This window comes from Scomber scombrus, chromosome 13 (genome assembly GCF_963691925.1).
Source record: "Scomber scombrus chromosome 13, fScoSco1.1, whole genome shotgun sequence".
In the NCBI taxonomy this organism is placed as follows: Eukaryota; Metazoa; Chordata; class Actinopteri; order Scombriformes; family Scombridae; genus Scomber; species Scomber scombrus.
The window spans coordinates 964,653-990,150 of NC_084982.1; the positions used below are offsets into that span (position 1 = coordinate 964,653).

Consider the following 25,498-nt stretch of genomic DNA (forward strand, 5'->3'; position numbering starts at 1 on the left):
AATGACTTGCTCCGTTTGTTATCTTCTTCTTCTCTGTTTCTCTCAGTTCAGTGTGTTTATAGCGGGACATGATTGAACTACACTGAAATAAAGCAGGCCTTCGGACCATACATCACTGATCGTGTCAAAACAGGATGTTTTAAAGACTAACGTGTGATTCGGAAGTAAAACCCCAGAGTTCCAAACTACACGACCCACAATGCACTGCTCTGTGTAGGGGTCAAGTCAAAATTTAAACGGCTAAGTGAAAGCGGTGGCGCTGTGTTAACAGTCGTGGTAATTCTAGAGACTTGAATATGTGGATTTGTTGATGTTAGTTGTGTTTAACAGACTGTTATGCAGTCACTGAAATGTTCACTACGGAATTGGACTGATGACTGTAGTTTCCGCCATGATTTTGCCGGTTTTTGTCAGTTAGCGCTGCTAAGCTAAGCTAACTCGTTGCTAACGTAGCTCCAGCAGTAGGAGCTCGTGTGATGACTTCAGGACGCAGCTTTTCCAAACTCTTCTACACACACCAGTTTACACCGTATAGTTATAAAGAGCTGAGCTATTCCAGGAGAGGAGACCATGACCCTCGCTCCTAAAGAACTGTCCAACCTGCTGAGCATCATATCGGAGGAGGCTTGCACCAACACCTTCGAGAGCCTCTCCACCCACTTCCATCACTACTTTGGGAAAGCGGAGCACTTCAAGGTGGGCTCGGTGTTGGTCATGCTCCTCCAGCAGCCGGACCTGTTGCCCAGCTCCTCACAGCGGCTCACTGCCCTCTACCTGCTCTGGGAGATGTACCGTACCGAGCCGTTGGCCGCTAACCCGTTCGCAGCCGTGTTCGCCCACCTGCTGAACCCCTCACCTGCCGGGGAGGAGCAGGAGAAGGTGCTCTCCGGTAAGTCTATGTGTGTGTGTGTGTGTGTGTGTGTGGTGGAGGTCCTAGCATGATCAGAGTAAAAAGTTGTTTTTGACTCAATGTTGAATATTGTAAGCTCAACACATGAGCTGTGTGTCCAACACAGATTTCATTAAGGAAAGGACACCTTATGGGAGACTTTCATGTACTTATCATAATCTCATAAACAGTCAAAACTCACTATATAGTGTATACTATACCAGCTATGTATTAACTGTCTACACATGTCAGTTTATCAGCTGACCTTTCCTTCATCTAATGCAGTATAATACAAGCATCCTGCAATAAGTCCTTCCTATTACAATGTTAAGTTTATGTTGAAACTGTCTCACACTGAGACGTGTTGGATCAACTTCATGTTATCAAACGTCTCTCAGTGCAGATTAAGTCCTGCTTGTTTAAATATACATGTGATGTTTCCAGGTTTCCTGCCTCCCATCACCCAGCCCGAGAAGTTCTTCCTGTCCCAGCTGATGTTGGCTCCACCCAGGGATCTCTTCAAGAAGACACCCAGACAGGTGTCCTGCATGGATGTCGGCAACATGCCCCAGTCCATAGACATCAGTGGGCTGCAGCTAGCCTTAGCAGGTCACTATACACCAACCGTCATTTATCGAGTGTAAAGTTGTACTGCTTTAAAGTGACACTCACTTTCAAGGGCAACATCAGTTGTAGCTGACAATGTTTACTTTATGTTCTGTCTTACTTACTGTCAATATAGAAATATACATGAAAGGTCACACGGAAGCATTGTAATGAGCAAGTGTGCACAAAAAGTATTAACTGAACTGAAACAATCCACTCAACATGATGAATTTGAAACATTGCATTAAAAGCAAGATGTTTTGTATGTTTGCTGTGCAGAGCGTCAGTCAGAGCTGCCCACTCAGAGCAAGGCCAGCTTCCCCAGCATCCTGAACGACCCAGATCCAGACTCATCAAACTCAGGATTCGACAGCTCAGTGGCCAATCAGATTATAGAGTCTCTGGTCACAGGCCCCCGCCCTCCACTGGAGAGTAAGTGATGATGCTGATGTTTTATTTTTGAAGAAAACCAAAAAAGTTCCTTCTTTTTGTTCTGTAATATAAGAGGATTCTACTATTATCATTAGGATGTTAGAGCACACACCATGAGAGCATGTGCATTCACATACAGGCCAAAATATTCAGTTTCTTCAGCCTACTTTTAAAAGTAGAGAGGGTGTCTGCCCCTCGGACCCAATCTGGGAGATGGTTCCACAGGAGAGGAGCCTGATAACTGAAGGCTCTGCCTCCCATTCTACTTTTAGAGATACTAGGTACCACAAGTAGGCCTGCGTTCTGGGAGCGTAGTGTTCTAGTAGGTACATAAGGTACTATAAGCTCTTTAAGATATGATGGAGCCTGACCATTAAGAGCATTAAAAGTGAGGAGAAGGATTTTAAATTCTATTCTAGATTTTAGATAAAATAGGAGTAATATGATCTCTTTCTAGTTTTTGTCAGAACGCGTGCAGCTGCATTCTGGACCAGCTGGAGAGTCTTTAGAGACTTGTTAGGGCAGCCTGATAATAATGAATTACAATAATCCAGCCTAGAAGTAACAAATACGTGGACTAGTTTTTCAGCTTTCATTCTTTAATATCTTACTTTTAAGTCATGGTGTCCAGTGATTAGAATTTCTTGCTGTTCACATTCTGAAACATGTTGTTGACTCTGTGAATATGAGGACGCCTTTACAGCTGGTGCAGATGTTGCCAATGCCTGTAGACTAAACCTACCATCTGCAGCCAGAATAAATCTGTTACTCTGGATGTAACTGAATGTAGCGGTACATTCCAACAACCTGTCCACATTCCTGCCCCCTCAGGTCACTTCCGCCCTGAATTCATCCGGCCGCCACCTCCTCTGCACGTGTGCGAGGACGAGCTGGCATGGCTGAACCCCACCGAGCCGGATCACAGCATCCAGTGGGACCGCTCCATGTGTGTGAAGAACAGCACCGGCGTGGAGATCAAACGCATCATGTCCAAAGCCTTCAAGAGCCCACTGTCTGCCCAGCAGCAGTCACAGGTGATAAACAGTCACATGTTTTCACAGCAGTGTATTTCTCTTCAGTCTAAAGCAACGATGTTGCAACATAAAAGGTGCTACATACACTGCTGTCACTGGTGACTACAAGTGGTCGAAAGTGTCAGAATCGTTTGTAATATTTTGAGGTCTGAGGATGTAAATGTCAGTCTATAGGTCTGTCAGAGTCAAAAACTATTGGATGGATTACTGTGTTTGGTCCAGACATTCATAGTTCCCAGAGGATCAAACACACTCATTGTAAGCAGATTTTGAGTCTCTAGTGTCTTCATGCTGGAAAAGGGACCAAAATGCCCTCAAAACATTTAATGTGCATACTAAGAATGATACTTTTGAGTGTTGATGGAAACTGTAGTCCAACAATGCAATGTGCAGGAAATGGAGCTGGACATAATGAACAGTCATAGTGGTGTTTTGTATAGTGCACATGCTCATTTCCTGCATACTAACTGTGAAAAACAGTATAATGTGAGGATCACTCTGTAGCACATATAGTATATAATTAGTATGTAGTATGAAATTGGGACAGGATATTGGGAATATGTGTGTTTTCAGCTCTCTCTCGCTCTCGCTCTCCACAGCTGCTGGCTGAGCTGGAGAAGGACCCAAAGCTGGTTTATCACATCGGTCTGTCCCCAGCCAAGCTGCCTGACCTGGTAGAGAACAACCCGCTGGTGGCCATCGAGATGCTGCTGAAGCTGATGCAGAGCAGCCAGATCACAGAGTATTTCTCTGTGCTGGTTAACATGGACATGTCACTGCACTCCATGGAGGTCGTCAACAGGTGAGGGTGCTGCTACAACTCTGAAGTCATGGTGCAATTTTTTTCTCTTTTTTTTTTTGGGGGGGGGGGGTGGGGGGGGGGTCAACTTAATTTTTATTTATTTTATTTAAATGTTCTTTTTAGTCACAGGTATCAGTACACCTTCAGATACAATACTACAGATGTGTATGTAGGTACGAAGAGTCAAAGTCCTTTCAATTCCAATGAATGAACAAAGAAACATAACTATGTTCATCCAGAGAGGAAATAATAACTGAAAATGCTTGTGGCAGGTTGGCTTCATATCATTACATAAATGTTACAGTTAAGTATTCAGACACTTGACAAATCGGTAAACATTTGTGGATATTCCTTCAATTGAATACCTTAAACTCAGTTTTTATCCAGTGAACATGTTAACAGTGCCTTTGTGCTCTGCATTGTCTGCAAGTGAAGTCTTTATGATGAAAGGAATTTCTATTCTTAGTTTTTCATAACATTGTGTTTAGGGATGCTAACTGATATAACTGAATATTTGAATAAGTATAAAGTGTTTTGTACAGTGATCATTATCACACAGTGGCAACAGGATACATTACCAGCTGAAGCACACACTGCACTGCTTACACTGACATACCATCTATATAAAAAAGCACTTACTGAACTGTACTATTTTAAAAAAGGAATATGTTTTCTAATTTCTCCTTTTTCCATAAAGTCAGAGGTTTAGCTTTTGGGAACTTGTAACAGACATTTATGTGTAACCTTAATAGATTCATCTAATGAAAATAATCACATGTTTTCAGATCTGCCCACAAATCCATTCTGGTTGAAATGACACAATATTATAACTTAGTATCTTAACTTATTTTTAAAGTTAATTTCTGTTTTTTATAGGTATTAATAAGTTGATGCTAGAAGTTGATTGTATGAAGTCATTTTTTTCTTGTTTCTCTTCATCACTCAGGTTGACCACAGCTGTGGATTTGCCTCCAGAGTTCATCCACCTCTACATATCCAACTGTATCTCCACCTGTGAGCAAATCAAAGACAAATACATGCAGGTACATACAACAGTCCAACATTTTTACTTTTTGGACAAGTTGGGAAGGTTTTTTGTTTATTTTTCTTCTAGAAAAATCTCAGCACAGACTAAACCAGACAACTGAAAATATTATATTATTATATGTCTAGCTCCATTTAGTCTGTATATAAAATAGACAAGGTGACATCATGATATGGTTAAATATTTGCAGCAGCTAACACTCTTTAAGGCTTGTTGAAGAGCTTTACATATAGCAGGAATGTCCAAACTATTCCTTAAAGCGTTCACATGGCTGCAGGTTTTCATTTTAACCAAGCAGCCGCACACCAGGCTTGACTCATCAGCTGATCTCAGTCCTTAGTTTGATTGGTGGAATCATGTGCTCTTGATTGGTTGGAAGAAAAACTTGCAGACACACTGCCCTTTATGGAATAGTTTGGACTTGCCTGAAATACAACAAACTGACTGATGACATCACTGTTTACTGAGATGAGTGTCACATTTTGTTGTGTCTCCTGCATGTTTATTTCCCCCCAGAATCGTCTGGTGCGTCTGGTCTGCGTCTTCCTCCAGTCGCTGATCCGGAACAAAATCATTAATGTGCAGGACCTCTTCATCGAGGTTCAGGCCTTCTGCATCGAGTTCAGCCGCATCCGCGAGGCAGCCGGCCTCTTCCGCCTCCTCAAGACCCTGGACACCGGAGAAAACCCCACCGAGGCCAAACCAGCCAAATAATGAGCCCTCACAGAGACACTGCACAGACTGTAGAAGTGGCCCGAGTTGCTAAAATAATGCCAACCTCCCTTACTAACTTTAAAACATGCTGAAGGCTCGTGATTCAGTTTACCAGAAACATTCTTTATGTCTTTGTACAGCAAAGGAGCCAAAACTGATGCAGCTGGCTCAAATGACAGTTAATATTGTAAATATGTAGTGAAGTTTTCTTCAGGCTCTGCAGTCCAATCCTGCTTCTGAACTGTCACCATGTCCCCTCTCTATTTTCTTGAAATAAAATTAAAAAAAACAACACAATTCAGGATTTCATTTTTTTACCAATGCACTCTCTCAACTTTGGAAATGGAAGCTCGCAAGTTTTCTTTCATTAAACAGATTGTTAAATGGAATCTTTCAGGTTGTTTGTGCTTTCATTATTTTGTCCATCTCCTGTATGTAACAAACACTGCTGCATGTCACATCTTTCACTGCTGCTCCTGCCTAGTGACTGTGAATGCAGCTCAGTATTGATACGTCCTCAGAGAACCCTGATGAGCAGGTGCTTGTGTTGTTGAAGTCTACCTTTTTTTTTTTTTTTTTTAAATTGAAATTCAGCAACACATGTACATCCATTTCAATCATTAGGCACAGAGCATCAGTATGAGCGTCCTTTTTTAGGGAATAAAAACATAAATAAAGAAGAACATAACAAAAACTTGAACACGTAGGGAGTGAGGTATGGTTATTGCTACACAGCATGTTATCCTGAGTTAACAGTCAAAGTCTGGCCTGCGTGGTGTTATATAGTCCATCCATTTTTTCCAGCGTGAAACAGAACAAGTCCTTTTTGTAATTCACATCTGCAGTTAATCCCTCCATCCTGTATATGTCCATTGTGACGTCCATCCACATGTTCAATGTTGGGCTCTCCTGTGAAAGCCATTTTCTCGTGAGGGCCTTTTTGCCACTAACAGAATATTAAACACATATGTGTCTCTCTTTGGCCATCCTTCAGGCATGAGTCCAAAAAATAAAGCTTTACTTTCCAGAAGCAGGTGACTCCCAAAAATATATTGAGTTGCATTTATATTTCCACAGTTTCTCCAGCAAGCCAGGGAGTTACCTCTGTAGTGGGATTTTTGGTAGGGTGTAATAACATATCTTATCAGGCTTTTCCAGCCAAACTCTCTCCAACTCTGAGCTGCTACATTTCCATTGATGTTCCCAGATTGTTACCCACTCTTCCTCCGTCAGATCTATTCCTCCCTCCATTTCCCATTTTGTTTTAATATATAGTGTTGAATGTGCTTTCATGCTTATAAGCCCTTTATATAAACCTGAGATAATACCTCTATCTTTGTTTGAGCCATATGCCCTTTTAAACAGGCCTAACAGCTGTTTACTTGATTCTGATATTTTATCTTCTCCCTGACGAAATGCCTCAACTGCAAGTAACGATAGAAATCCTGCGCCTCTAATGAATATTTCTCTTTAATCCTTTCAAAACTAAGTAGTGTATTTTCCTCTATTATCTTACATAAAGCTGTTAGTCCTTTATTTGTCCATTCCTTGAATCTCGTATCTGATTTATTTGGAGCAAACTGTGTATCATATGCACACCACTTAAGGATCACAATGTCCTCTTCTAATTTGTATTCTGTTATTACTGTTTTCCGTATTTTAGTCAGCTTGATCCATGGGTTTTCTATATTTTTATAAGGTCCTTCAGGCTACTGTTGGCTATCAGTGCTTATGTGGGAATGGAGGTCAGGCCCTCTTCAATGTTTTTCCATTGAGGATCATATGAAGGATTACACCAGCATATGATGGGCCTTAATTGTGCTACCCAATAGTAATCTCTGAGGGGAGGAAGGCCCCATCCCCCTTTTCCTTTCGACGACTGTAGGGTTTTAAAACCTCGGATCCGAGGCCTGAAGTCTACCTTTTAAGAAATATGCTTCTTCACTTTCTGAGAGTTAGATCAGAACATTGGTAGTATCAATCTTATCTAAGTCTAACAGAGAAGGTTAACAAGCTTTCTCAAAATATCAAGCCATCACTGTAAATGAGATACCAGTATGAGGCATTGCAGGACAGTGTCAATAAACAGTAAAATAGCAAACGATCACACAGTCTTTGATAAAAAAAAATCTGTTTATTTGTTACACATCAGTTACACTTACAGTGACATGAAACTGAACCAGTAAATCTTCACATTTAGGAAACTGAGATGCGAGACAAACCATGACGTACCTGAAGTCAATCAATCTTTATTTGTATAGAAGTAATGTTTCCCTTTACCCAGCAAAATGAAGACCAACTGTCTTGTTCAAAATGACAAATACACAGCTGATCCTCTGCATAAGCCTAAAACCTTTTTTTCTTTTTTTTTTTCTTTTTTCTTTTTTCATTTCCTCAACCTTTGTCCTTGTAGGACACTGATGACGGGTTGATGAGGTGGATCATTATGATCTTCATGCTCTCTTCATGCCACGTGCCATGAGGCAGGCGAACACTGTCATCACCATCTTGGGTTTGACCTCCACCAGATCCTCAGGCAGCGCGTACACCCGGGCGCCGATCTTCCTCGCCATGGAGATGGCGTACCTAACAATACAGTGATGACAGTGAGCATGTTACCAGGAAAAGAACAATTTGGTCAATATACAACAAACCACAATAACATGTCAGCATGTAGACGTGTGTGCTGCTACAGTTTCTGAAAGATTTTATGTTGTTTTTTTTTACCAGTACTTAAATGTGTCAAATGCGTATATGTAAGTATGTGAAGAGTTTGAACATGTGCACAGTGGCCACAGCAGAAAGAGGCAGCAGGGTCATTCAGCTACCTCAAGGCAGCATTTAAAGGTAATCATAGGAGGTACAAAACAGATACTATTTTTGGCGCTTTTCCACTAAACAGTTCCAGCACTACTCAACTCGACGCGTTGTTTTTTTGGCGTTTCCATCAGTGATAGTACCTGGTACCTGGTACTTTTTTAGTACCTGCTCTGGTGAGGTTCCAAGCGAGCCGAGCCGATACTAAATGTGACTTCAACAGACTGCCGGCCACTGATTGGTCAGAGAGTCACTGGAAGAGTCATGAGCCGTCCCACATAAGAATCAAACCCGGCATTTATAAATACCGGCAGCAGCGTTACAACCATAGTTACAGCCATACGGCTCAATTTTCTTGCTTTTTGTGACAGAAAGCCTCATACAGCAGCAAGTACACCACTGCCTCAATGTCCTCCATGTTTATGTGTTTGTGTCGTGTATAAAACAAAGGCACAGCAATTTCGCGCAGCCGTGCTATGACGACCCCGCCCTCGTTGAGTAGGTACTCTAGTAATGGAAAAGGCTGTTTCTGGATCAGTACCGAGTCGAGTCGAGCTGAGTAGTGCTAGAACTGAGTAGTGGAAAAGCGCCATTTCAGATATTCCAGTGATTGAGGATAATTTGCTTCACTTTTTCTGCCACTGGAGAATCTTCAGTGGAGAAGGGTTAGGGTAAGGGTTAACCCTAACCCTAACCCTTCTCCAATGGTGGTTTTAATTGTCTTAGCTAATAGTGATTGTTTATCAGTGTGAGGGGCTCTATGATAGGCTGAAAGTATGTATGCTGTAAGGAAACATTCTATTATTTCAGGAGCTTTGGACTGAAACTCTGACACTACTACAGTTTCTGTTGATGTAATGTTTAAAAGATGACAAAGTTGAGGTTAAAAAAAAAAAATCAATCTGTACATACTTTGCGTTGTTGAGTTTCTCCTCTTCAGTCAGGTCTTCTGTCTTCAGCAGGTCGTACCGGATTGATCCGGACTGGATGGCATCAATCAGGTCCAGGACTGGCATACTGGTGCTGATGGACCCATCCTACACACACACACACAAATAAAAAAGAGTAGAATACTGTTTACACTGAACCTTCATTGACACAGTACAGCTCTGATACTTCAGGGGACGCCTTTTACTGTCAATACTGGTTTCAAGTCTGAGGATCACTGATATACTGTACAGTCTGAGAACTAAAAAATGTGTATCTGCAGCAGAGCGTCATGGAAACTCTGACACTGTACATCCTCCTTATTTGTAGAAATAAAATTATGTTGTGAAAACCCCTCCTACACAGAATCAGACATTTTGGGAGGTTCACTTATTCACTTTCTTGCTTAGATGATAAGTTTGATTCCACTCTGATGTGTGTATGATAAATATGAAGCTACACAAAACACTCTTTTAATGATGTTCAGTGTTCAGTGTTGTGGTTTGACACATTAACACCAAGCCTGACTAGCAGTGGTCAGTTTACTGGCAGCACCGTACATCATTTCTGGGTAACTTAATCCTTCAATCACAACAAACATAAATAAACTCAACTCTAGACTCTAAGTGTCATCCTTCAGAAAGCTTTAAATATGTTTGTGTTACCTTAAAGCTGGAGATGGTGGGTTTGCCTGCTTGTGTGAGCGTCCCATTGACCCAGGACACGATGGTGTCATCAACCACTTTCTGCCCATCACCTAGGTCCTCCAGGATGTTCAGGGTGTACCTGCAGGAACACACAGCAGTCAGTGCTGTATGTGCAGCATGTGGGGGGGTTTGGACTCATGACCTGAGGACCTGAGTATTTCTTAAATTGTGGCTACTGTCCAGAAGTACAGTTATACAATTCAGTGGTTCTCAGCCATTTTGGATCATTACAACATAGTGATGCCCACTGATCACACACACACTCCACCAGCTGGAATCTTTGAATTCTCAGGGGCAGTGAGAAATACATTTTATTTTTCTTCTCATCAAATGTGACTTTACCATCCATGGTATTGTTGGGGGCCTGAATATCCTGGTGCTTTAGTGAACCAAAGCACATGGCTTCCCTTCTGTCTGCTCAAAGACAAAGGTCCGGCCTAGCAGGAAGAATCAAAGCCTGATGTGGGTTACATATAAACACCCCCCCAAAACAGGCAGAGCCCTTCCCCACGACAGCTGTTCTGGGTACCAACCTGAGACTCTAGCCCATAACCCTAACCCTAACCCTCTCTTCCCTGATTGGCTGTGAGGCTCCTGATGTCACTTCTTGCCGATGACGTCACCCGAGCTGTCAGCACCCGTTAGCCAATGGACGGTAGGACGCTTGAGGACAGCTGAACTTCCTCCCAACGCACCACTATCCACCAAAGGACAGTAAGGGTTTTTTGTCTGGGCAGAGTTTATTAATGTGTGTATAATACTAGCTTAGTATTATTTTGTATTGCTGCTGTTTAGGCTTGCCGTCCAAGCCCAAGCACCTTCACAGGCTGTGCTTTGTTTACAATTGTTGTCATAGCGACAAGCTAAACTGTTTCTGTTAGTCCGCCAGGACTTCGTGTTACTGTGCTTTTGTAAAGGTATTAAGTGGCCCTGCCTTGTGGAAACAGCACATAAACTGCCACACGCCCCGCTGTAGCTCGTCAATATCTGTGAGCTGTTCTCCATCACAACAATGGTGCTCCCGTGATGAGACTAAACCCACTCCCCTAAATAATGGCTTCCCCCTTATTATGAGTTCCAACAGTATGCCATGGAGACACAACACTCTTTTCAGCATGGAATACTTGCTTGCATTGTGGCTCTAAAAATTGCAGCTTGCTCCTCATGAATAAAGTAAAGAAGAGTAAATGGACTGTACTTATATAGCACTTTTCTAGTCTTTTTGACCACTCAAAGCACTTTTACACTGCATGTCTCATTCAGCCATTCACACACATTCACACACTGATGACAGGAGCTACCACACAGGGTGCCAACCTGCTCATCAGGAAGAACCTAAACATTCACACACATTCATACACCATTGGCACTGCAATCGGGAACAGTTTGGTATAAGTATCTTGCCCAAGGATACATCAACATGTGGACAGCCATCGCCAAAGTCCTGAAACATCAATGAAAACTTCTCCAATCAGTCCTTGAAGCATAATCCATGTCTCACTATCAGTCTCTCCTCATCATAGTTTCTAAGCATCATTGGAGGTAGAGTCTCCAGAATACAACAAGCATTTGGAACTATGGATCAGTTTACAGGTTATATTAGAATCCATTACATCTGTCATCAAGATGATAGCTGCCGCTGTCCAACACAAGGACAGAGATACACACTTAGGTGTTGGAGGTCTGTGTTGGAGACTGATGCAAAGGGATAGAACATCAATGAAAGGTAATAAAGGTTGTGAATCATTTATTGTTACCTCCTCATGAGCTGCCAGAGCAGAGCCAGGGTGAGGGTTCGATTCCCTGCGTTCAGGTCCTGACCTGCGATGCCGACCAGAGAGAATTTAGCCTCCTTCTTGCCCAACTCCACTGCATAGTTACAGTTCTCCAGCTGGAAGAGACAGAACAAAGGTGTAATATTTGACATTACTTGTTTTTATGACTGACTTGAACTTTCTTTAGCTGTCTTACCTTCTTCATGTTGCTGCCCAGTTTAGGGTAGGGAGGCTTGTTGACTCTGTCCCAGTCAACTGGCACCTTGATCTTTTCGTACAACTGAAAGATCACCAGGGCGTCATCAATGTCTCTGTAACACACACACACACACACACACACACACACACACACACACAACATACTGATGATGTATATTTTCTTACTGCCTTATCAGTTATTAACATGTAAAGTTTGTCCTGAGGGTAAAAAAGTAATGTGATGTACGCTACACAACAATCCTACAACATTTAAAAGAATGGTTTGACAGATAAATAAAGAGTAAAGAAGGAGAGTGGTGAGCTTCCTTACGCATAGAGGTGGTTGACACGAGGGTTGACCCCCAGAGAGTTCATCCAGTTCCTGAAGGTACGCTCTTCCCTGGTTTCACCTGGAGGAAAACATCAGTGAGTGTACTGGTCAGAAACACTAGCAGGACATACATAGTACTGAAATAGAGCGTACATGTGTAATAGTATCTGTGACAAAAATTGAGACTGGAAATGAGTGGGCCTACACAGGAAGTAGTCGGAAATGTTATAGACTACCATCAAAATACATCTAATAACATTTAAATTAATCAAATAATAAAACATAATTTGTAATTCCATCAAAGAAATAAAAATGAAAATCTTAACTGAGTCTAAATAAGAGCCCAAAAGATATATTGATCCACCGATATTATCAGCCGATATAGATCACAGATATATCAGTGTCGGTGTATATGTTGTCTGATATGTGTCCATATTTTAAAAATTGTTATAATTTATATAAGCAGCATTACATATATGTGTATGTATATATACATATATATTTGATTCTTTTTCTTAATTCAAGTTTGATACATACACATTTTTGTTGTATTTTATTTATAGTTATTGATAAAGACTAAATTCCCAGTGGAGTTTACTCTGTTTACTGATATCACTTAAAACAATAAGGTTTATTCCTAAACTGGAAAATATGTCTCCATTACATATCATTGTCACAAATGATAACCACATTTGATGGGTCATTGCAAAAAATATCTATTCATATATATCGGCTGATATATCGATATCGGAATTGTTTTACTCCCTAATATTGTTATTAGCATCGCCCCCAAAAATCCAGTATTGGTCTTGCCCAAGTCTAAATAAAAGCTGTGTAACTGTAAACAGTCTCAGTGGAAATAGAAAATACAAAAAAGTGTGTGAAGTTCTACAGCTGTCTGATACCAGCCTTTAATATCAGATCACAGCGTCTGAGGAAAACTGATGAAAAGTTATCGAGGATTAACTTTGTTGAATGTCTGAATATGGAACTCTGGTTTTTGTTGTTATTTGTTTATATTTAGGCAAAGTCTGAATCCCATGACTATGAGACATGTATCTGTATCTGGATACATTATCTGTATAATCACATCCGACCCATGGCTCTTTGTATGTACACCTGGTATTAATAATTGCTTTAGTTATCTTGATTGTATCTGTAGTCGATCTCAATATGCAAATGATCTAGACAGGGCTGGTGGGCATGGACCAGTACTGCATGCATTTACACTTTGCATCAGCATGTGTTTCCCTTATCCAGATAAGGTATCTGGATACAGGTGCAGTACCATGTGAATACCAACTGGAAGTAATAATAAATACATCTGAAATTAGAAGAAATGAGTGTAGACAAAAGAAACGTTTAGAAGCTTTAAATTCACCTTCAATGGAGCTCCAGTCGATGTCCTGGTTCTCTGGTTTCTTCAGAGCTGGATACTTATTGAAAAGATTGGCAACAAAAGCCAAGTTGAGTTTAGGATTGCCACGGATGACATCAGTGGGCATGACGAACTGTCTGCATCCGAGCCGCTCAGCCTGGTCCAGCATGCACTCTGCCCTCTTCAGGTCCTCCTTCTCCTGCAGAGAGAGAGGGACGAGACATTGTGTTAACGTTGGCTGAACTGGATGTTACCACTTCAGATAGATGACTACATCCTGGCCTTTGTTATTTACAAGACAGACTTCATTTGGAAACACTTCACTTCTCTGTGAGTCAATGTGAGAATGTGAGACTGTAATCTACACTACACTGCAATGTTGACCAGTTTAAGTCATCGTGCAAAATGAGGTGTACTCAAATAATGAGATCTTTAAGGTGGAAATTGTGGTTCTTGTACATAATTAGCCTTTTCTTTTAACAACTGCACATTATATATATATTGGTGATCTAAAAAATATTTTTTGAATTATACTATATCTTTACAATTCATACTCATACACTTACAGTTACAGTCTCCAAATAAGAGACAAGTCAAGTTAATTGCATTTCTAGCCAATTATCACAATCAGCTATAGTGTAAGATATAAGGTGAGAGGGAAAGAGACAGAGAGATTTCTTTTCTTTAAAAAAAAAAAAGACCTTTTACTATATTTGATATTTTTGTTGATATTTGTTCATGTATATTTTTTATCATCTGTCAATGTTAATGATCTTCTGTTCTGCTTTGGCAATATAGATTCATGATTGAGTGAGAGAGAGAGCGAGCGAGAGAGAGAGAGAGAGAGCGAGAGAGAGAGAGAGAGAGAGAGAGAGAGAGAGAGTGAGAGAAAGAGAGAGAGAGAGAGAGAGAGAGAGAGAGAGAGAGAGAGAGAGAGAGAGAGAGAGAGAGAGAGAGAGAGAGAGAGAGAGAGAGAGAGAGAGAGAGAGAGAGAGAGAGAGAGAGAGATGGGGAATGACATGCAACGGACTCAAACTGAAGTTCATACACCACTCCACATGATTTCACTCTCTTACTCTGAGTCCTGTCATGTCGATGGCGATGGGGGGGATTCCCTCCTCATCACCTTTGGGTGCCACCTGCTCCAGGAGGTTGTAGTAGGCTTTGGAGTCCTGGAAAAACCACACAGTTTGGGAATGTTATCACAGATGGAAACAGCTGCTCACTGAAGTGATTTAACACAAGAAATAATGAAGCCAGATTTCAAACTAACTGAAAGTGACATGCCATGATTTTATATACAATTCAGTTCATTCATAAGCAACAACCAATCAATGAATTTCAATTAGATCTAGAATTGACCTTAATCAGACCATTTTTGTTTCTTTTATCAAAAACTAGAAGATACAGACTTAACCCTGAATCTATAATTATAATTATAAATAGTATTCTAAAAAAAGATAGATGCATGTACCAAGAATGTTAAATGTTTAAAAAAAAAGATATTTTATAGCTTCCACATTTTTTATAGTTTGGAAAATATAGCATAGACAGAAACTCAGAAACTCAATATGTTCAATATCACTGGCTTTGCGTGTGTTTGCAGGTCAGGAGTCCAGTAAGTAGAATCATATATCTATGTCTGGATTTACGTGTGTGTGTGTGTGTGTGTGTGTGTGTGTGTGTGTGTGTGTGTGTGTGTGTGTGTGTGTGTGTGTGTGTGTGTGTGTGTGTGTGTGTGTGTGTGTGTGTGTGTGTGTGATCACCTTGATGTCGGAGCTAAAGTTGTTGACTTTGGGAGCTCCAGCCTGCTCCAGGTGATAGTTGGCCCAGCGCAGCAGCAGCTCCTCTGGGGAAAGTTTCATCAGGTCCTCCAGACTCTCTCCATCACGCAGCAGTGCAATCAGAGCTGCAAATATTTATAAAAGCAACATGACACACTGAATCTCCTGTCCAAAACATTGATCAAAGCTCTAAAGTCATCACTGAGTGAGATTCACACTAGGCAATCGTACCGTGCCCAAGCACGTTTGCCCCCTAAAATCTGGATTATTTGGTTAGTGTGAGTGCAAGTGTACCGTGCTTGAGTACGGGACACTTCACTGGTACGGTACGGTTGGAAGAGGTGTGTTTAGGCACAGTACACTTGGTCACGCATGCGCACTAGGGATTCATATTTTTCCCGAAAATAAGACATTTTAAATCCCGGGAAAAGAAGCCAATTTTCCAGGGAATCCCGGGAAATCTACGAAGGCAACACTAGCTGAGCCCTGTTCATTTAGTGCAACACTAAATGCAACGTGGAGACATTATGCATATATGGGTTCCCAATCAGACCATTTTTTGTGTATTATTTTATCATTATTAAGACAAAATAACTCAATTTATGTCCATCAACATTAGTCATAAAAGTCATATTTAACAAATCTGCATTATGTAATGTAACGAAATTCGTTAAAGTCATTTGGCGAAAGTCATTAAACTAAGTCTTACTTTTACTGGAGTAAAGAGTTGAATCAGGACGTCTGCTTTTACTAGAGTCTTTTTTACACTAGTATCTAGTACTGCATACTACACAGGCATGACTCAGAAGAACAAGCTTGCACTTTTTAATCATAGTGCTTTGTGTTAATTGATCGGCTGTGTTGTGTTTTACCGGCACACAGCATGCCAACACACACCTGTGCATGTTTTATGAGAGTAAACTGTCTATATGTTTTTACACAATGTGTGGGAGGCAACCGTGCTTGAGTACAGTACGGTTGGGTTAATGTGAGTGCGGGCCAGCGGGGGACAGGGGAGGGGGGACATGATAGTACGGAACAACTGGCCCTAGTGTGAGTGCGCCCTCAAACTCATGAGGTTGTAGACAGTGCCACTGTTGAGGGGTGTTTGTAATACTCTGTGAATAATGAGACAAAACCTTAGTGATTTTAAATATGATTGATTCACAATAGAACCAATATGAAAACACACACAACACACACACACACCTTCATTCCTGCTGAGCTCGATGTCAGCGAACAGTCCAATCTTGATGACCTGCCACAGCAGACCCAGGACCAGGTGCTGCCTGCCCTCCTTCAGGTCCTCAGCTCCGATGTTCACCACATGGCAACCGATGGCTGACGCAGAGTTCAGAGCCAGGTTCAGATTCTCCTGTTAGACCCAACAGCACAACACAGGATGTTAACATCAGTCACATATAAAATCACACTGAAAACAAGACTCTGATGCTGCTCACAATCAGGACACTTCCTGTCTCACCTGGATGGTGAAAGGTGTGAGCTTTTTCTTGTTGATGGTTCTCTCATCGATGGTGTCAGGGACAGAGAGGTTGATCATCTTACTAGAAAAAAGAAAAAAGAAAAATTAAATCCAAATGAACAACCACATGCCTGGACAGGGCTCTCAAGTTTCATGAAAAGTTTGTAGTGAGATTACATTTGTTAGGACCGAAGCGAACCGCAGCGACCCCTCAGCCCCATCCAGTTCTCCCAATTATTTTTGTTACTTAAAAACCAGTTCAATTCTACATAGCCTACTGTTCATAATTGACCAGCACAAATATAATGAAAATAATGGTTTAATCCAATAAAAGACAAATTCAGCTAAATACAATAAATAGTTTTATGATATTGATCCCAAATGGATCAATGAGAAAAAGATATTTGGCCCCAAATGAGCCTCTTAACCCTCACGCACTGTTCATATTCAGACTCTTCACATTGTCCTTGCATAATTAGTCTCTACCAAATTTCTGCACGACAAAGTTTGAAGTTTGAAGTTTGAAGTTTTTTATTTTGCACAATAATAAGACAAAAAGGAAAAAGATAAAGAAATAGCAACAAAAGAAAGGTGCAAGGTAGCGGCAAGAAACCCAAAAGGGCTTATACAGGGCCTCTACCTATATTAACATTCACAAGTTCAATTAAAAACAAGTAACTATGAAATAGAAAAAGAAAAAAATAATAACCATAAAAATAAAGCAAAATTATAATAATATTAAAAATAAAAATTTAATATAAAACAAAAGTGTAGAAATGTGTGTGTGTGTGTGTGTGTGTGTGTGTGTGTGTATGAGCATGTGTACTACTTACTGACCTGAGCAATCAGAGCAGCCCTTACACTGCTCTTATATGTGTTAAAAGATGAGAACTGTATGGAACTATTGAATTGATCATTCCAGAATATTGTACCAAGGGTAGTACGATACTGAGGAGGGTGAATTGTCTAGTATTGTACTTATGTAATTGTGAGTTGACTTGGAAATATTCACTGAAAGGTTTAGGAATGGAATTTGGAATATACATATACTTAAAGATATACTTAAGACACCTAATTTAAAATATTTGGCGATTTTTTTAATCATTCAAATTTGGCAGGGTGGTTAACAACACACTTTTCTGTGGTATGTCAAACTCAGAACACATATTTATTCTTACTTTACACTGACTTTAAGGTGTTTTTACAGCTCTTAAATGTAAAAATAGGTCAAATTGATCCTGAACAGAGTTATACACAGCAGTGCTCAACTGCTTATAGATGGTGTGTGTGTGTGTGTGTGTGTGTGTGTGTGTGTGTGTGTGTGTGTGTGTGTGTGTGTGTGTGTGTGTGTGTGTGTGTGTGTGTGTGTGTGTGTGTGTGTGTGTGTGTGTGTGTGTTGGCCACTTATGGATGGTGTGTGTGTAGAGTGTTTGTGGCAGATATTGATGCCTTGATGACAGTGGTCATAACTATAGCTGTGGGCTGTGTGGGTAGGTAGAGTGCTACACACATGAGAACTTGCTTGCAGCGGGGGAGAAAACAATTTATTTTCCGAATTGACCTGGCAACAAGAAATACTATTTTCTGATTGGCTGGGACAGCTGTGAACTCGGCAGAGAAATGTGCATACGCCTGTTCATTTCTGTATATTATATATTCATTTCTTTGCCGTGGGATCTATCACTTCTACCACTATTTTTTGATCTATCACTTCTGTGAGAAATGTCAGGTGTGGCGTGTGAGTGTGTGAACTGCTTGAAATGCGTGTGTATCACGGTCAATGAGTGAGACTTAAGAGCTTTGCAGCCTGGAACACTTTAACATTGAAGCACAAACACTGCTAAACACTACTTGGGAAATCTTTTTATTCACTTACTTTCTGAGAGTCAGGAGAGATCATGATATCACATCTGTGAGTAATGTATGAATCTACAGCCAGCAGCCAGTTAGCTTAGCTTAGCTTAGCATAAAGACTGGAAATGTGAAGCCTGGCTGAGAACTGGACCGCTCTTTCTGAGTCTGGCAGTTTTGAAACACAAACTCTTTAAGACAAATAGTAGAAACTCATGTTTAAAACTATCTGTTAAAGGAATAGTCTGATGGGAAAAACGCATATATGCTTTTTTCTCCCTAGGATTTAGATGAGAGGATTGAGACCACTGTCATGTATGGCACAGCTGATACTGCCAGGTTATTTTAGGTGTACACACATGACAGTGGTAGATAGTAAGATTGTAAAAGAGCAAATTACCCAAAATATAAAATGATTTCTGTAGATTTGTAAATGTTGGGATGCTACTGGGTGCTGTCACAAGATAAGACAGTATAGAGTAAAAGTAGAGAGTACCAGAGAACGATGCCATCTCCCATTCCAGTGAACAGGTCATTGGTGTTGGGATCCATGGGCAGAACATGTTTACAGTCTCCATCCTTCTCCAGAGCTTTATTGATCCAGTTCACAAAGGCCACCTTCTCCTCCTCTGCAGGCAGAAGAAATTCCACATTTGATATCAGCAGCTCTCCACTTTTTCACAACCAACAATCCTCTTACAAAACCCTGATTTTAGTGAATTAGTGAATGTTGGACTTGAATACAGATGGAATGATTTTCTTTCTCTAATCCAACTCTTTGTTTGATTCTCAGTCCCTAAAATTCAAACCCAGAAATACTATTCACATCTGCCATTTCTCTTATATTAGGGTTAGGTTACTGACCTGAGTAGGAGTGCTGAGTACCGGACTGCTCTGAGGTTCCTGCCACATTACAGATTCCCTCCTTCTTATTGATGGCTTTCCTAAAGGTCTTTGCCACCTCAGTGCTCTTCAGGCCATGGACGATCTGAAGGTGGACACGGAGAAATTAACAATATAAATGATTTCAGTCAATTACAGTTCAGAGAAGAGAACATTCTGTCTTTGCTTTAGATAAAAAAAGACATCAAATATGTTGCACGTTATGTACTGGTTCACACTACATTTGACTGTGTGACCTTCGACCTGTGAACTCACATTAGTAAACTCGTCAAAGGTGAGCTGGTCGCTGTTCTTGGTAAACTCCTGGACGAGCTCTCGGATCCTGTACCCCGGCAGTGCCAGGTTGGCGGCCTTGAACAGCACATTGAGCTCGTCTTTGCTGATGAAGCCATTGTTGTCCACATCTGGAAGAAAAAGGGTGGAAGAGTCAGAGATCATACACAGATAAGAGAAAGTGGAACTTTGTTACTTTTCTCACACAAGACACCTCCGTATGACACATTCTAAGCTTTTGAAATTATTCTTGATATTGACGGGGTAATTTTAGCCTTCAGTCTGTGGTTGACCTGGTCATCACCCACACACATGTGCACTCAGTGACAATGAAGAACCAGTACTGTGAACAGATCTGATCTTAAGTGGCATGCACAATATGAGTGATTTAATACTTTTTTCTCGTACTTTTTATTTAAAATTGTATTATTGGTATATAGGTCATTTATACAGTTGAGTAGAGAGGAAACTCTCTCACTCAGGGTTTTTATACCAGTGCATTTAGACTATAATCATAAATACTGTCATATGGAGTATTTATATATGCTAAGAGGAGAAAATGTCACATCTTAAACGGTGTTATGAAAGACGAGATCAATAACGTTAAAACTGGACACTTTCAGCTCCCTAACCAGTCCTTCTCTCCTTCTTCCTGAATTAAAAACACTGGAGGAAATGGTGGTGACACTGCTTTCTTGTTGTCTTACCAATCTTGGCGAAAGCTTCTCTTAGTTCCTCCAGCTCCTCCGCAGAGATTGGCGTTGTGGCAGCCATGTCAGGAAACGGAATCAGCAGTGGGACCTGAAACTGCCACAGAAAAAAAACAGTATCCTTAAATTAAAATCCTAAGCCTGACAGCACTGACCAGTTCTTGTAGAGAAAATGAGGAACTTCAGAGATGGTATCTCCTGATTTTGTACTGTGATGCAAACCGCTGACATTTCTCACTTCTGCCAGCCCACTGCTTCCTGCTTTTGCTGCCTGATAGAGAAGTGTTTCTTTGTTAGAGCTGTGTAATAAGATCTGACATGTCATCTGTTCTCTACGTTTTTAATTAAGTCAAAGAATGATCACAGTGAAAAATCTGTTACCGTCTGAGTTTAGCATGTTAACACTGCTAAACCACAGTATTGAATGAATCCAATTCTAAGTGGATGCTTTCACTATATGAAAAGTCAAAGGATCAATAAAGTTATTACATTTCATCCATAGCTGTTATTTATTATATACTTTAATCTTTATTTAACCAGGTTAAAGCACACTGAGGTTAGTAGCCTCTTTTTCAATGGACAGGAAACGGAAAAGTCAGTTGATCACTGAAGTCATTATGATTCATCTGTAGACCATGAATGTCTTTACAGGATTTAATGACAAACCATCTGATGTTCTGCACCTTTCAGCATCTCCAGTCTTGCAGTACCTGCTGCAGGCTGACCAGTGCTGGACTTTGAGGCTAATTTGGGCATTATTTTCTCTGAAGAAGAGTGAAGCAATTCTGAGAAGCAGGTCACTTGACACACACACGCAGGATATTTTAGTTTAGTCTGTAATGATTCACTCTGAGTGTGTGTGTGTGTGTGTGTGTGTCTATATATCCTTTTTTGGCAGGGTTAAATGTGAGCAGGCCTGCACAACATCGAGGAGGAAGACGTTAAGAAAGACTTTGCATGTTCCGCTGACAGAGGATGCTTTAACCACAAAAAAAGTGTTACTTCTAGCCGTATGTGACTAATTCAACTTCCTGTATTGGTGAAGGAAAAATACCCTGATGTATGATCAGACAGAACACATAGACCTTACCACTAATCCCACCTGCAGTATGTTAAGCTTGAGGTTTTAGTTAGTGGTGATTAGACTGCATTACAGTGTTTGTGTATTATGTCTCTCTTTCAAACAGGAGAAAACGTAAACTCCATGAGAGACAACCCTGTCTCTGTGAAATTACAATTATGTACCACTAATGTGCAACAACAGGCCGGCTATATGTTCTGTTTGTCCATCCACCACTGAAATATCTCTACAACTATTCAAAGTATGATTATATAATGTTATACAGACATTCATGTTCCACACAGGATGAATCCTTCGATGATACCTGACTTTTCCTCTAGCACCACCAACAGGTCGTAGTTTTCACTTATGCTGTGATGTATCTCAAAATCTACTGGATGGATTGGCACAAACTTTGGTACAGACATCCATAGCAGCAGACACACATTCAATGAACTAAAAAACAAAACAAAAAAAACTTCTAACAGTTGCTTAGCTCCATAAACATTAACTGAATTTAAAAAATCCACAAGCAAAGCACCTGCTTCCACTGTCTACAACTAGCTTGTTTAATATTTGTATATATTGTATCATTCCTTCCAATAGGTTTTATTGAGATGTGTGTGAATGCCCCACTGGGAAGAAATAACATCATTGAATTAACATGCTAAAGTAAACTAACCTCAATAGTAAATGGTGCAACCTGCAATCAAATGCAAACACATTTATGTTGCAGCATGTCAGTTTGCTCTTTAACAGCCTCTGCAGCTGTTTCCACTTTGCAAATACAGTAATGTGTGAATCTTTGTGCAGCACGCGATGGAGGCAGAGAGGACGAAGGAGTTGATTTATCAGAAGTTCAGTGTTTCCTGTTTGTACATAGCACAGGATACACTTTAAGGTAGTTACATCAAATAGTTACATGGTATGTAAAGATAAAAAGTTATAGATTCAGCATGCTGATAGATTTCCTTCGAATCTCCTTGAATCAGTTCTGTCAGCATGAGCTATTCATTTTTATGATATTATTTATCTTTATTATATTATTGTTTTTTGTGCATGTGTTAGTATAATTTGCACATGTCAGAATGTGTGCACATGCAATGCTTTGGGGAAGAGAATCCCCCTTTTTTTTTTTTTTTAAACACTGTGAAACTTTAATATTCATGTTAAAAAAACAACATGCATTGAGGATCTTGCAATCCTTCGATTTAGTATATACTTAAGTTGTAGTATGCATGCAAAAAAGGGGGGGTTGGGGCATAACAATAGGTTGATAATGAAAAAGCCTGAATTTATATCAAGGAGTGTGTGTGCATAGATTAGAGATGAATAAAGAAGTTTAAAAGGGATTTGTGTTCACGGCTCTGAAGTCTAAATTTAGTGGAAAATAGCTGAAGTGAAACGTGAAGTCCAGCGGCTTTGCTCTGTCCAGTGAACAGACGTCAATGGCTCAGAAGCAGAAATGAAACTCTGTTGTGGTAGTGCTAAAGGTAAAATAGAGCTCTGAATGATCTGTCACATTTACTTCTCATTAGCTTATAAGAAGTAAATTAGTCAAGTGACTAATAACTGCAGTCTGACATTTAACAGGAACCTATATTTTAAATCATTATAAACTAAAAAAGGACCTTAAAGTGCTAATTCTAGTGCAGCATTGTACAGTCTGACTGCAGTGGGAATGAAGGACCTGTGGAAGCGCTCCTTCTTACACTTGGGGTGTATGAGCAGCCCCTCAGTTCAGCCTCTGTCTCTCACAGGCAGTGTCTCTTTCAGGTCTCCCTCCTGGTGAGCCTAGAGTTGTGTTAAGTTACTGCTGATGAAATGTAACATTTCCTTCTTTACTGTTTCATATTAAAAGCTTGTAACAGTTGTAGCACTACTCGGCTCGACTAACCCTAACCCTAATTATTCAATACTTTGGCCACATTTAACATGAACATCTAAACATCCAACATTGTGAAAATATGGAAAAATATAATAGGTCCTCTTTAAGGTGTCAGATGTCACTGAGCTGCTGCTCCACATAGCTACTTCTCTTTTTTTGTCCATGACATCAAACTAAATTTCCTCTTCTTTTGAAATCTTCTTTAACAATAGGCATTATTTCATGTTTCATGTCTGTCTATGTATCTGTCTGTCTGTCTGTCTGTCTATCTGTCTGTCTGTCTGTCTGTCTGTCTGTCTGTCTGTCTGTCTGTCTGTCTATCTATCTATCTATCTATCTATCTATCTATCTATCTATCTATCTATCTATCTATCTATCTATCTATCCATCCATTTCTTTATGTTTGTATTATAGCTAGTTTTCTATAACAATGCATCATATTTTCTAATATGATTACAAGTAGGAATCTGCATAGTAACTATTACCGCCAGATAAAGGTGGAGTGAAGAGTATAATATTTCCTTCTGGTATGTATAGGAATAAAAGTATAGTGTAGCAGAAAATGAGAATACTAGAACATAGCAGAAGTATGAAACTGTACCTAGTCTAAGAATGAGTACCAGGATAAATGTATTTAGTTACTTTCCACCACTGGTCGAGGCTAAACTTTCCTATTCCTGAATCTGTGACTGAAGGTAAAGAACTTGCACAGTCTGCAGTCATTGGAACTTAATGAACTAACTTACAACAGATAATATAGCAGCATTGTTGCAGAGCAGCACGGCCTTTCAGCACAGCCACTGAGAGTATTTGCATGTGCTCATCCTCCTCTGTGTGCCTCATACACGTGTTTCAATCACATCCTCTATAACCATATAATTACATCCACAACAGCTGATCATTCTTCTTTATAAAACAACATCAAATATTACAGATAAATGAAACAATAAGCTGAGCTGATGAGTTCTGTTCACCGTTGCTACCTTAGAGGAATTTTTTTTGCAGTTACAAAACCACACACTTCCTTTTCAGCTTGGTGCAGTGGTTTAACTTCTTCTTCCTCTCTAAAGGCCTCGAATGCTCGCTTGCACTTTCAATTGTAAAAGTCTAAAAATGAGTCTAAAAACAAGCAAAAGGTTATGCAATGTAATCGAGGAAGGTTTAAAGTTGCTGATGTTGTTTCTGTTGTTTTATGATGATTCATTAGTAGAGCAGCATAGCTGGCCTGGTGTGAACAAAGGTCAGGGTTTGGATGAAGAAAAAGTAAACTGCAATAATATGTGCATCAACTTGAGAGTACAACAGTTATACACTCTGTCCTCTTTCACACTAAACACACAGAATAAGAAATCAAAGTGAGCTCTCAAAGTTTCAGCTCACAGTGATGACTTCAGCTAACACACATGTGGAACAGAAGCCACCTGATCTCATCTTTCTTTACCTGAGAGGTGTAGTGAGGCTGGTGATCTCTGAGCTTGGACGATTATCTGTCGTCTCTCCGTCTCGCCCGTCTCTTCGTCACTTTGTCCGTGTGGTTGCTGCTCACTGCTTGACAGGCAGCACACTGAGTCGGCCCCGAAAAAACGGCGACAACACATCTATTCAAATCTACTGAAGAGAAGAAGGAAGTGACACACCACACTTCAGAAAGAGGAATGAAGTGCGTATGTCTTTATAAGGCAATAAATGCTGGCTGCTAGTTAAGGTGACCCCCTTACCAGGTTTGAGGGACTTTTGGTGATGTGTTTTATTGATTAAGACGGGTCATCAGGAAAGTCATTAGAGATGTAGGTGTCACAACAGAGTGGGTTTCATGTAGAATGCTGTCGTATCCATAAGAGATAACAGGAACAAATATCACTTTATCCATACACACTGAACTAATATGATT

General features: G+C 40.3%; 2 protein-coding genes across 2 annotated transcripts; one reads left to right on the top strand and one right to left on the bottom strand.

Annotated features, from left to right (window-relative positions):
• The first annotated feature begins 232 nt into the window (after window positions 1–232).
• On the top strand, window positions 233–6,050 carry cnot11 (CCR4-NOT transcription complex, subunit 11). The gene is made up of 7 exons (XM_062432417.1): window positions 233–889; window positions 1,334–1,498; window positions 1,775–1,927; window positions 2,759–2,961; window positions 3,561–3,763; window positions 4,710–4,806; window positions 5,325–6,050. The coding sequence occupies exons 1-7, from the start codon at window positions 571–573 to the stop codon at window positions 5,520–5,522; spliced, it is 1,338 nt and encodes a 445-aa protein (XP_062288401.1). The 5' UTR covers window positions 233–570; the 3' UTR covers window positions 5,523–6,050.
• A 1,592-nt stretch (window positions 6,051–7,642) lies between these two features.
• On the bottom strand, window positions 7,643–25,205 carry lcp1 (lymphocyte cytosolic protein 1 (L-plastin)). The gene is made up of 16 exons (XM_062432386.1): window positions 25,049–25,205; window positions 20,657–20,756; window positions 19,932–20,080; window positions 19,638–19,761; window positions 19,270–19,402; window positions 16,923–17,004; window positions 16,649–16,814; window positions 15,422–15,564; window positions 14,732–14,827; window positions 13,659–13,854; window positions 12,278–12,356; window positions 11,945–12,059; window positions 11,731–11,864; window positions 9,932–10,052; window positions 9,252–9,376; window positions 7,643–8,108 (listed from the first exon to the last, which is right to left on the bottom strand). Exons 2-16 carry the CDS (start codon window positions 20,721–20,723, stop codon window positions 7,976–7,978), a joined length of 1,863 nt encoding a protein of 620 aa, XP_062288370.1. The 5' UTR covers window positions 20,724–20,756; window positions 25,049–25,205; the 3' UTR covers window positions 7,643–7,975.
• Between the last annotated feature and the right edge of the window lie 293 nt (window positions 25,206–25,498).

What these genes read in the sequence shown, in the direction of transcription:
- cnot11 (XM_062432417.1), top strand. Translation starts at nt 571, where the DNA reads ATGACCCTCGCTCCTAAAGAACTGTCCAACCTGCTGAGCATCATATCG. An exon ending in CCCCCGCCCTCCACTGGAGA is followed by an intron (nt 1,928 to 2,758) that starts GTAAGTGATGAT and finishes CTGCCCCCTCAG; the next exon opens with GTCACTTCCGCCCTGAATTC. An exon ending in TCAAAGACAAATACATGCAG is followed by an intron (nt 4,807 to 5,324) that starts GTACATACAACA and finishes ATTTCCCCCCAG; the next exon opens with AATCGTCTGGTGCGTCTGGT.
- lcp1 (XM_062432386.1), bottom strand. Translation starts at nt 20,723, where the DNA reads ATGGCTGCCACAACGCCAATCTCTGCGGAGGAGCTGGAGGAACTAAGA. An exon ending in TACTCAGCACTCCTACTCAG is followed by an intron (nt 19,403 to 19,637) that starts GTCAGTAACCTA and finishes TTCTGCCTGCAG; the next exon opens with AGGAGGAGAAGGTGGCCTTT. An exon ending in CCACCATCTCCAGCTTTAAG is followed by an intron (nt 9,377 to 9,931) that starts GTAACACAAACA and finishes GTGTGTGTGTAG; the next exon opens with GATGGGTCCATCAGCACCAG.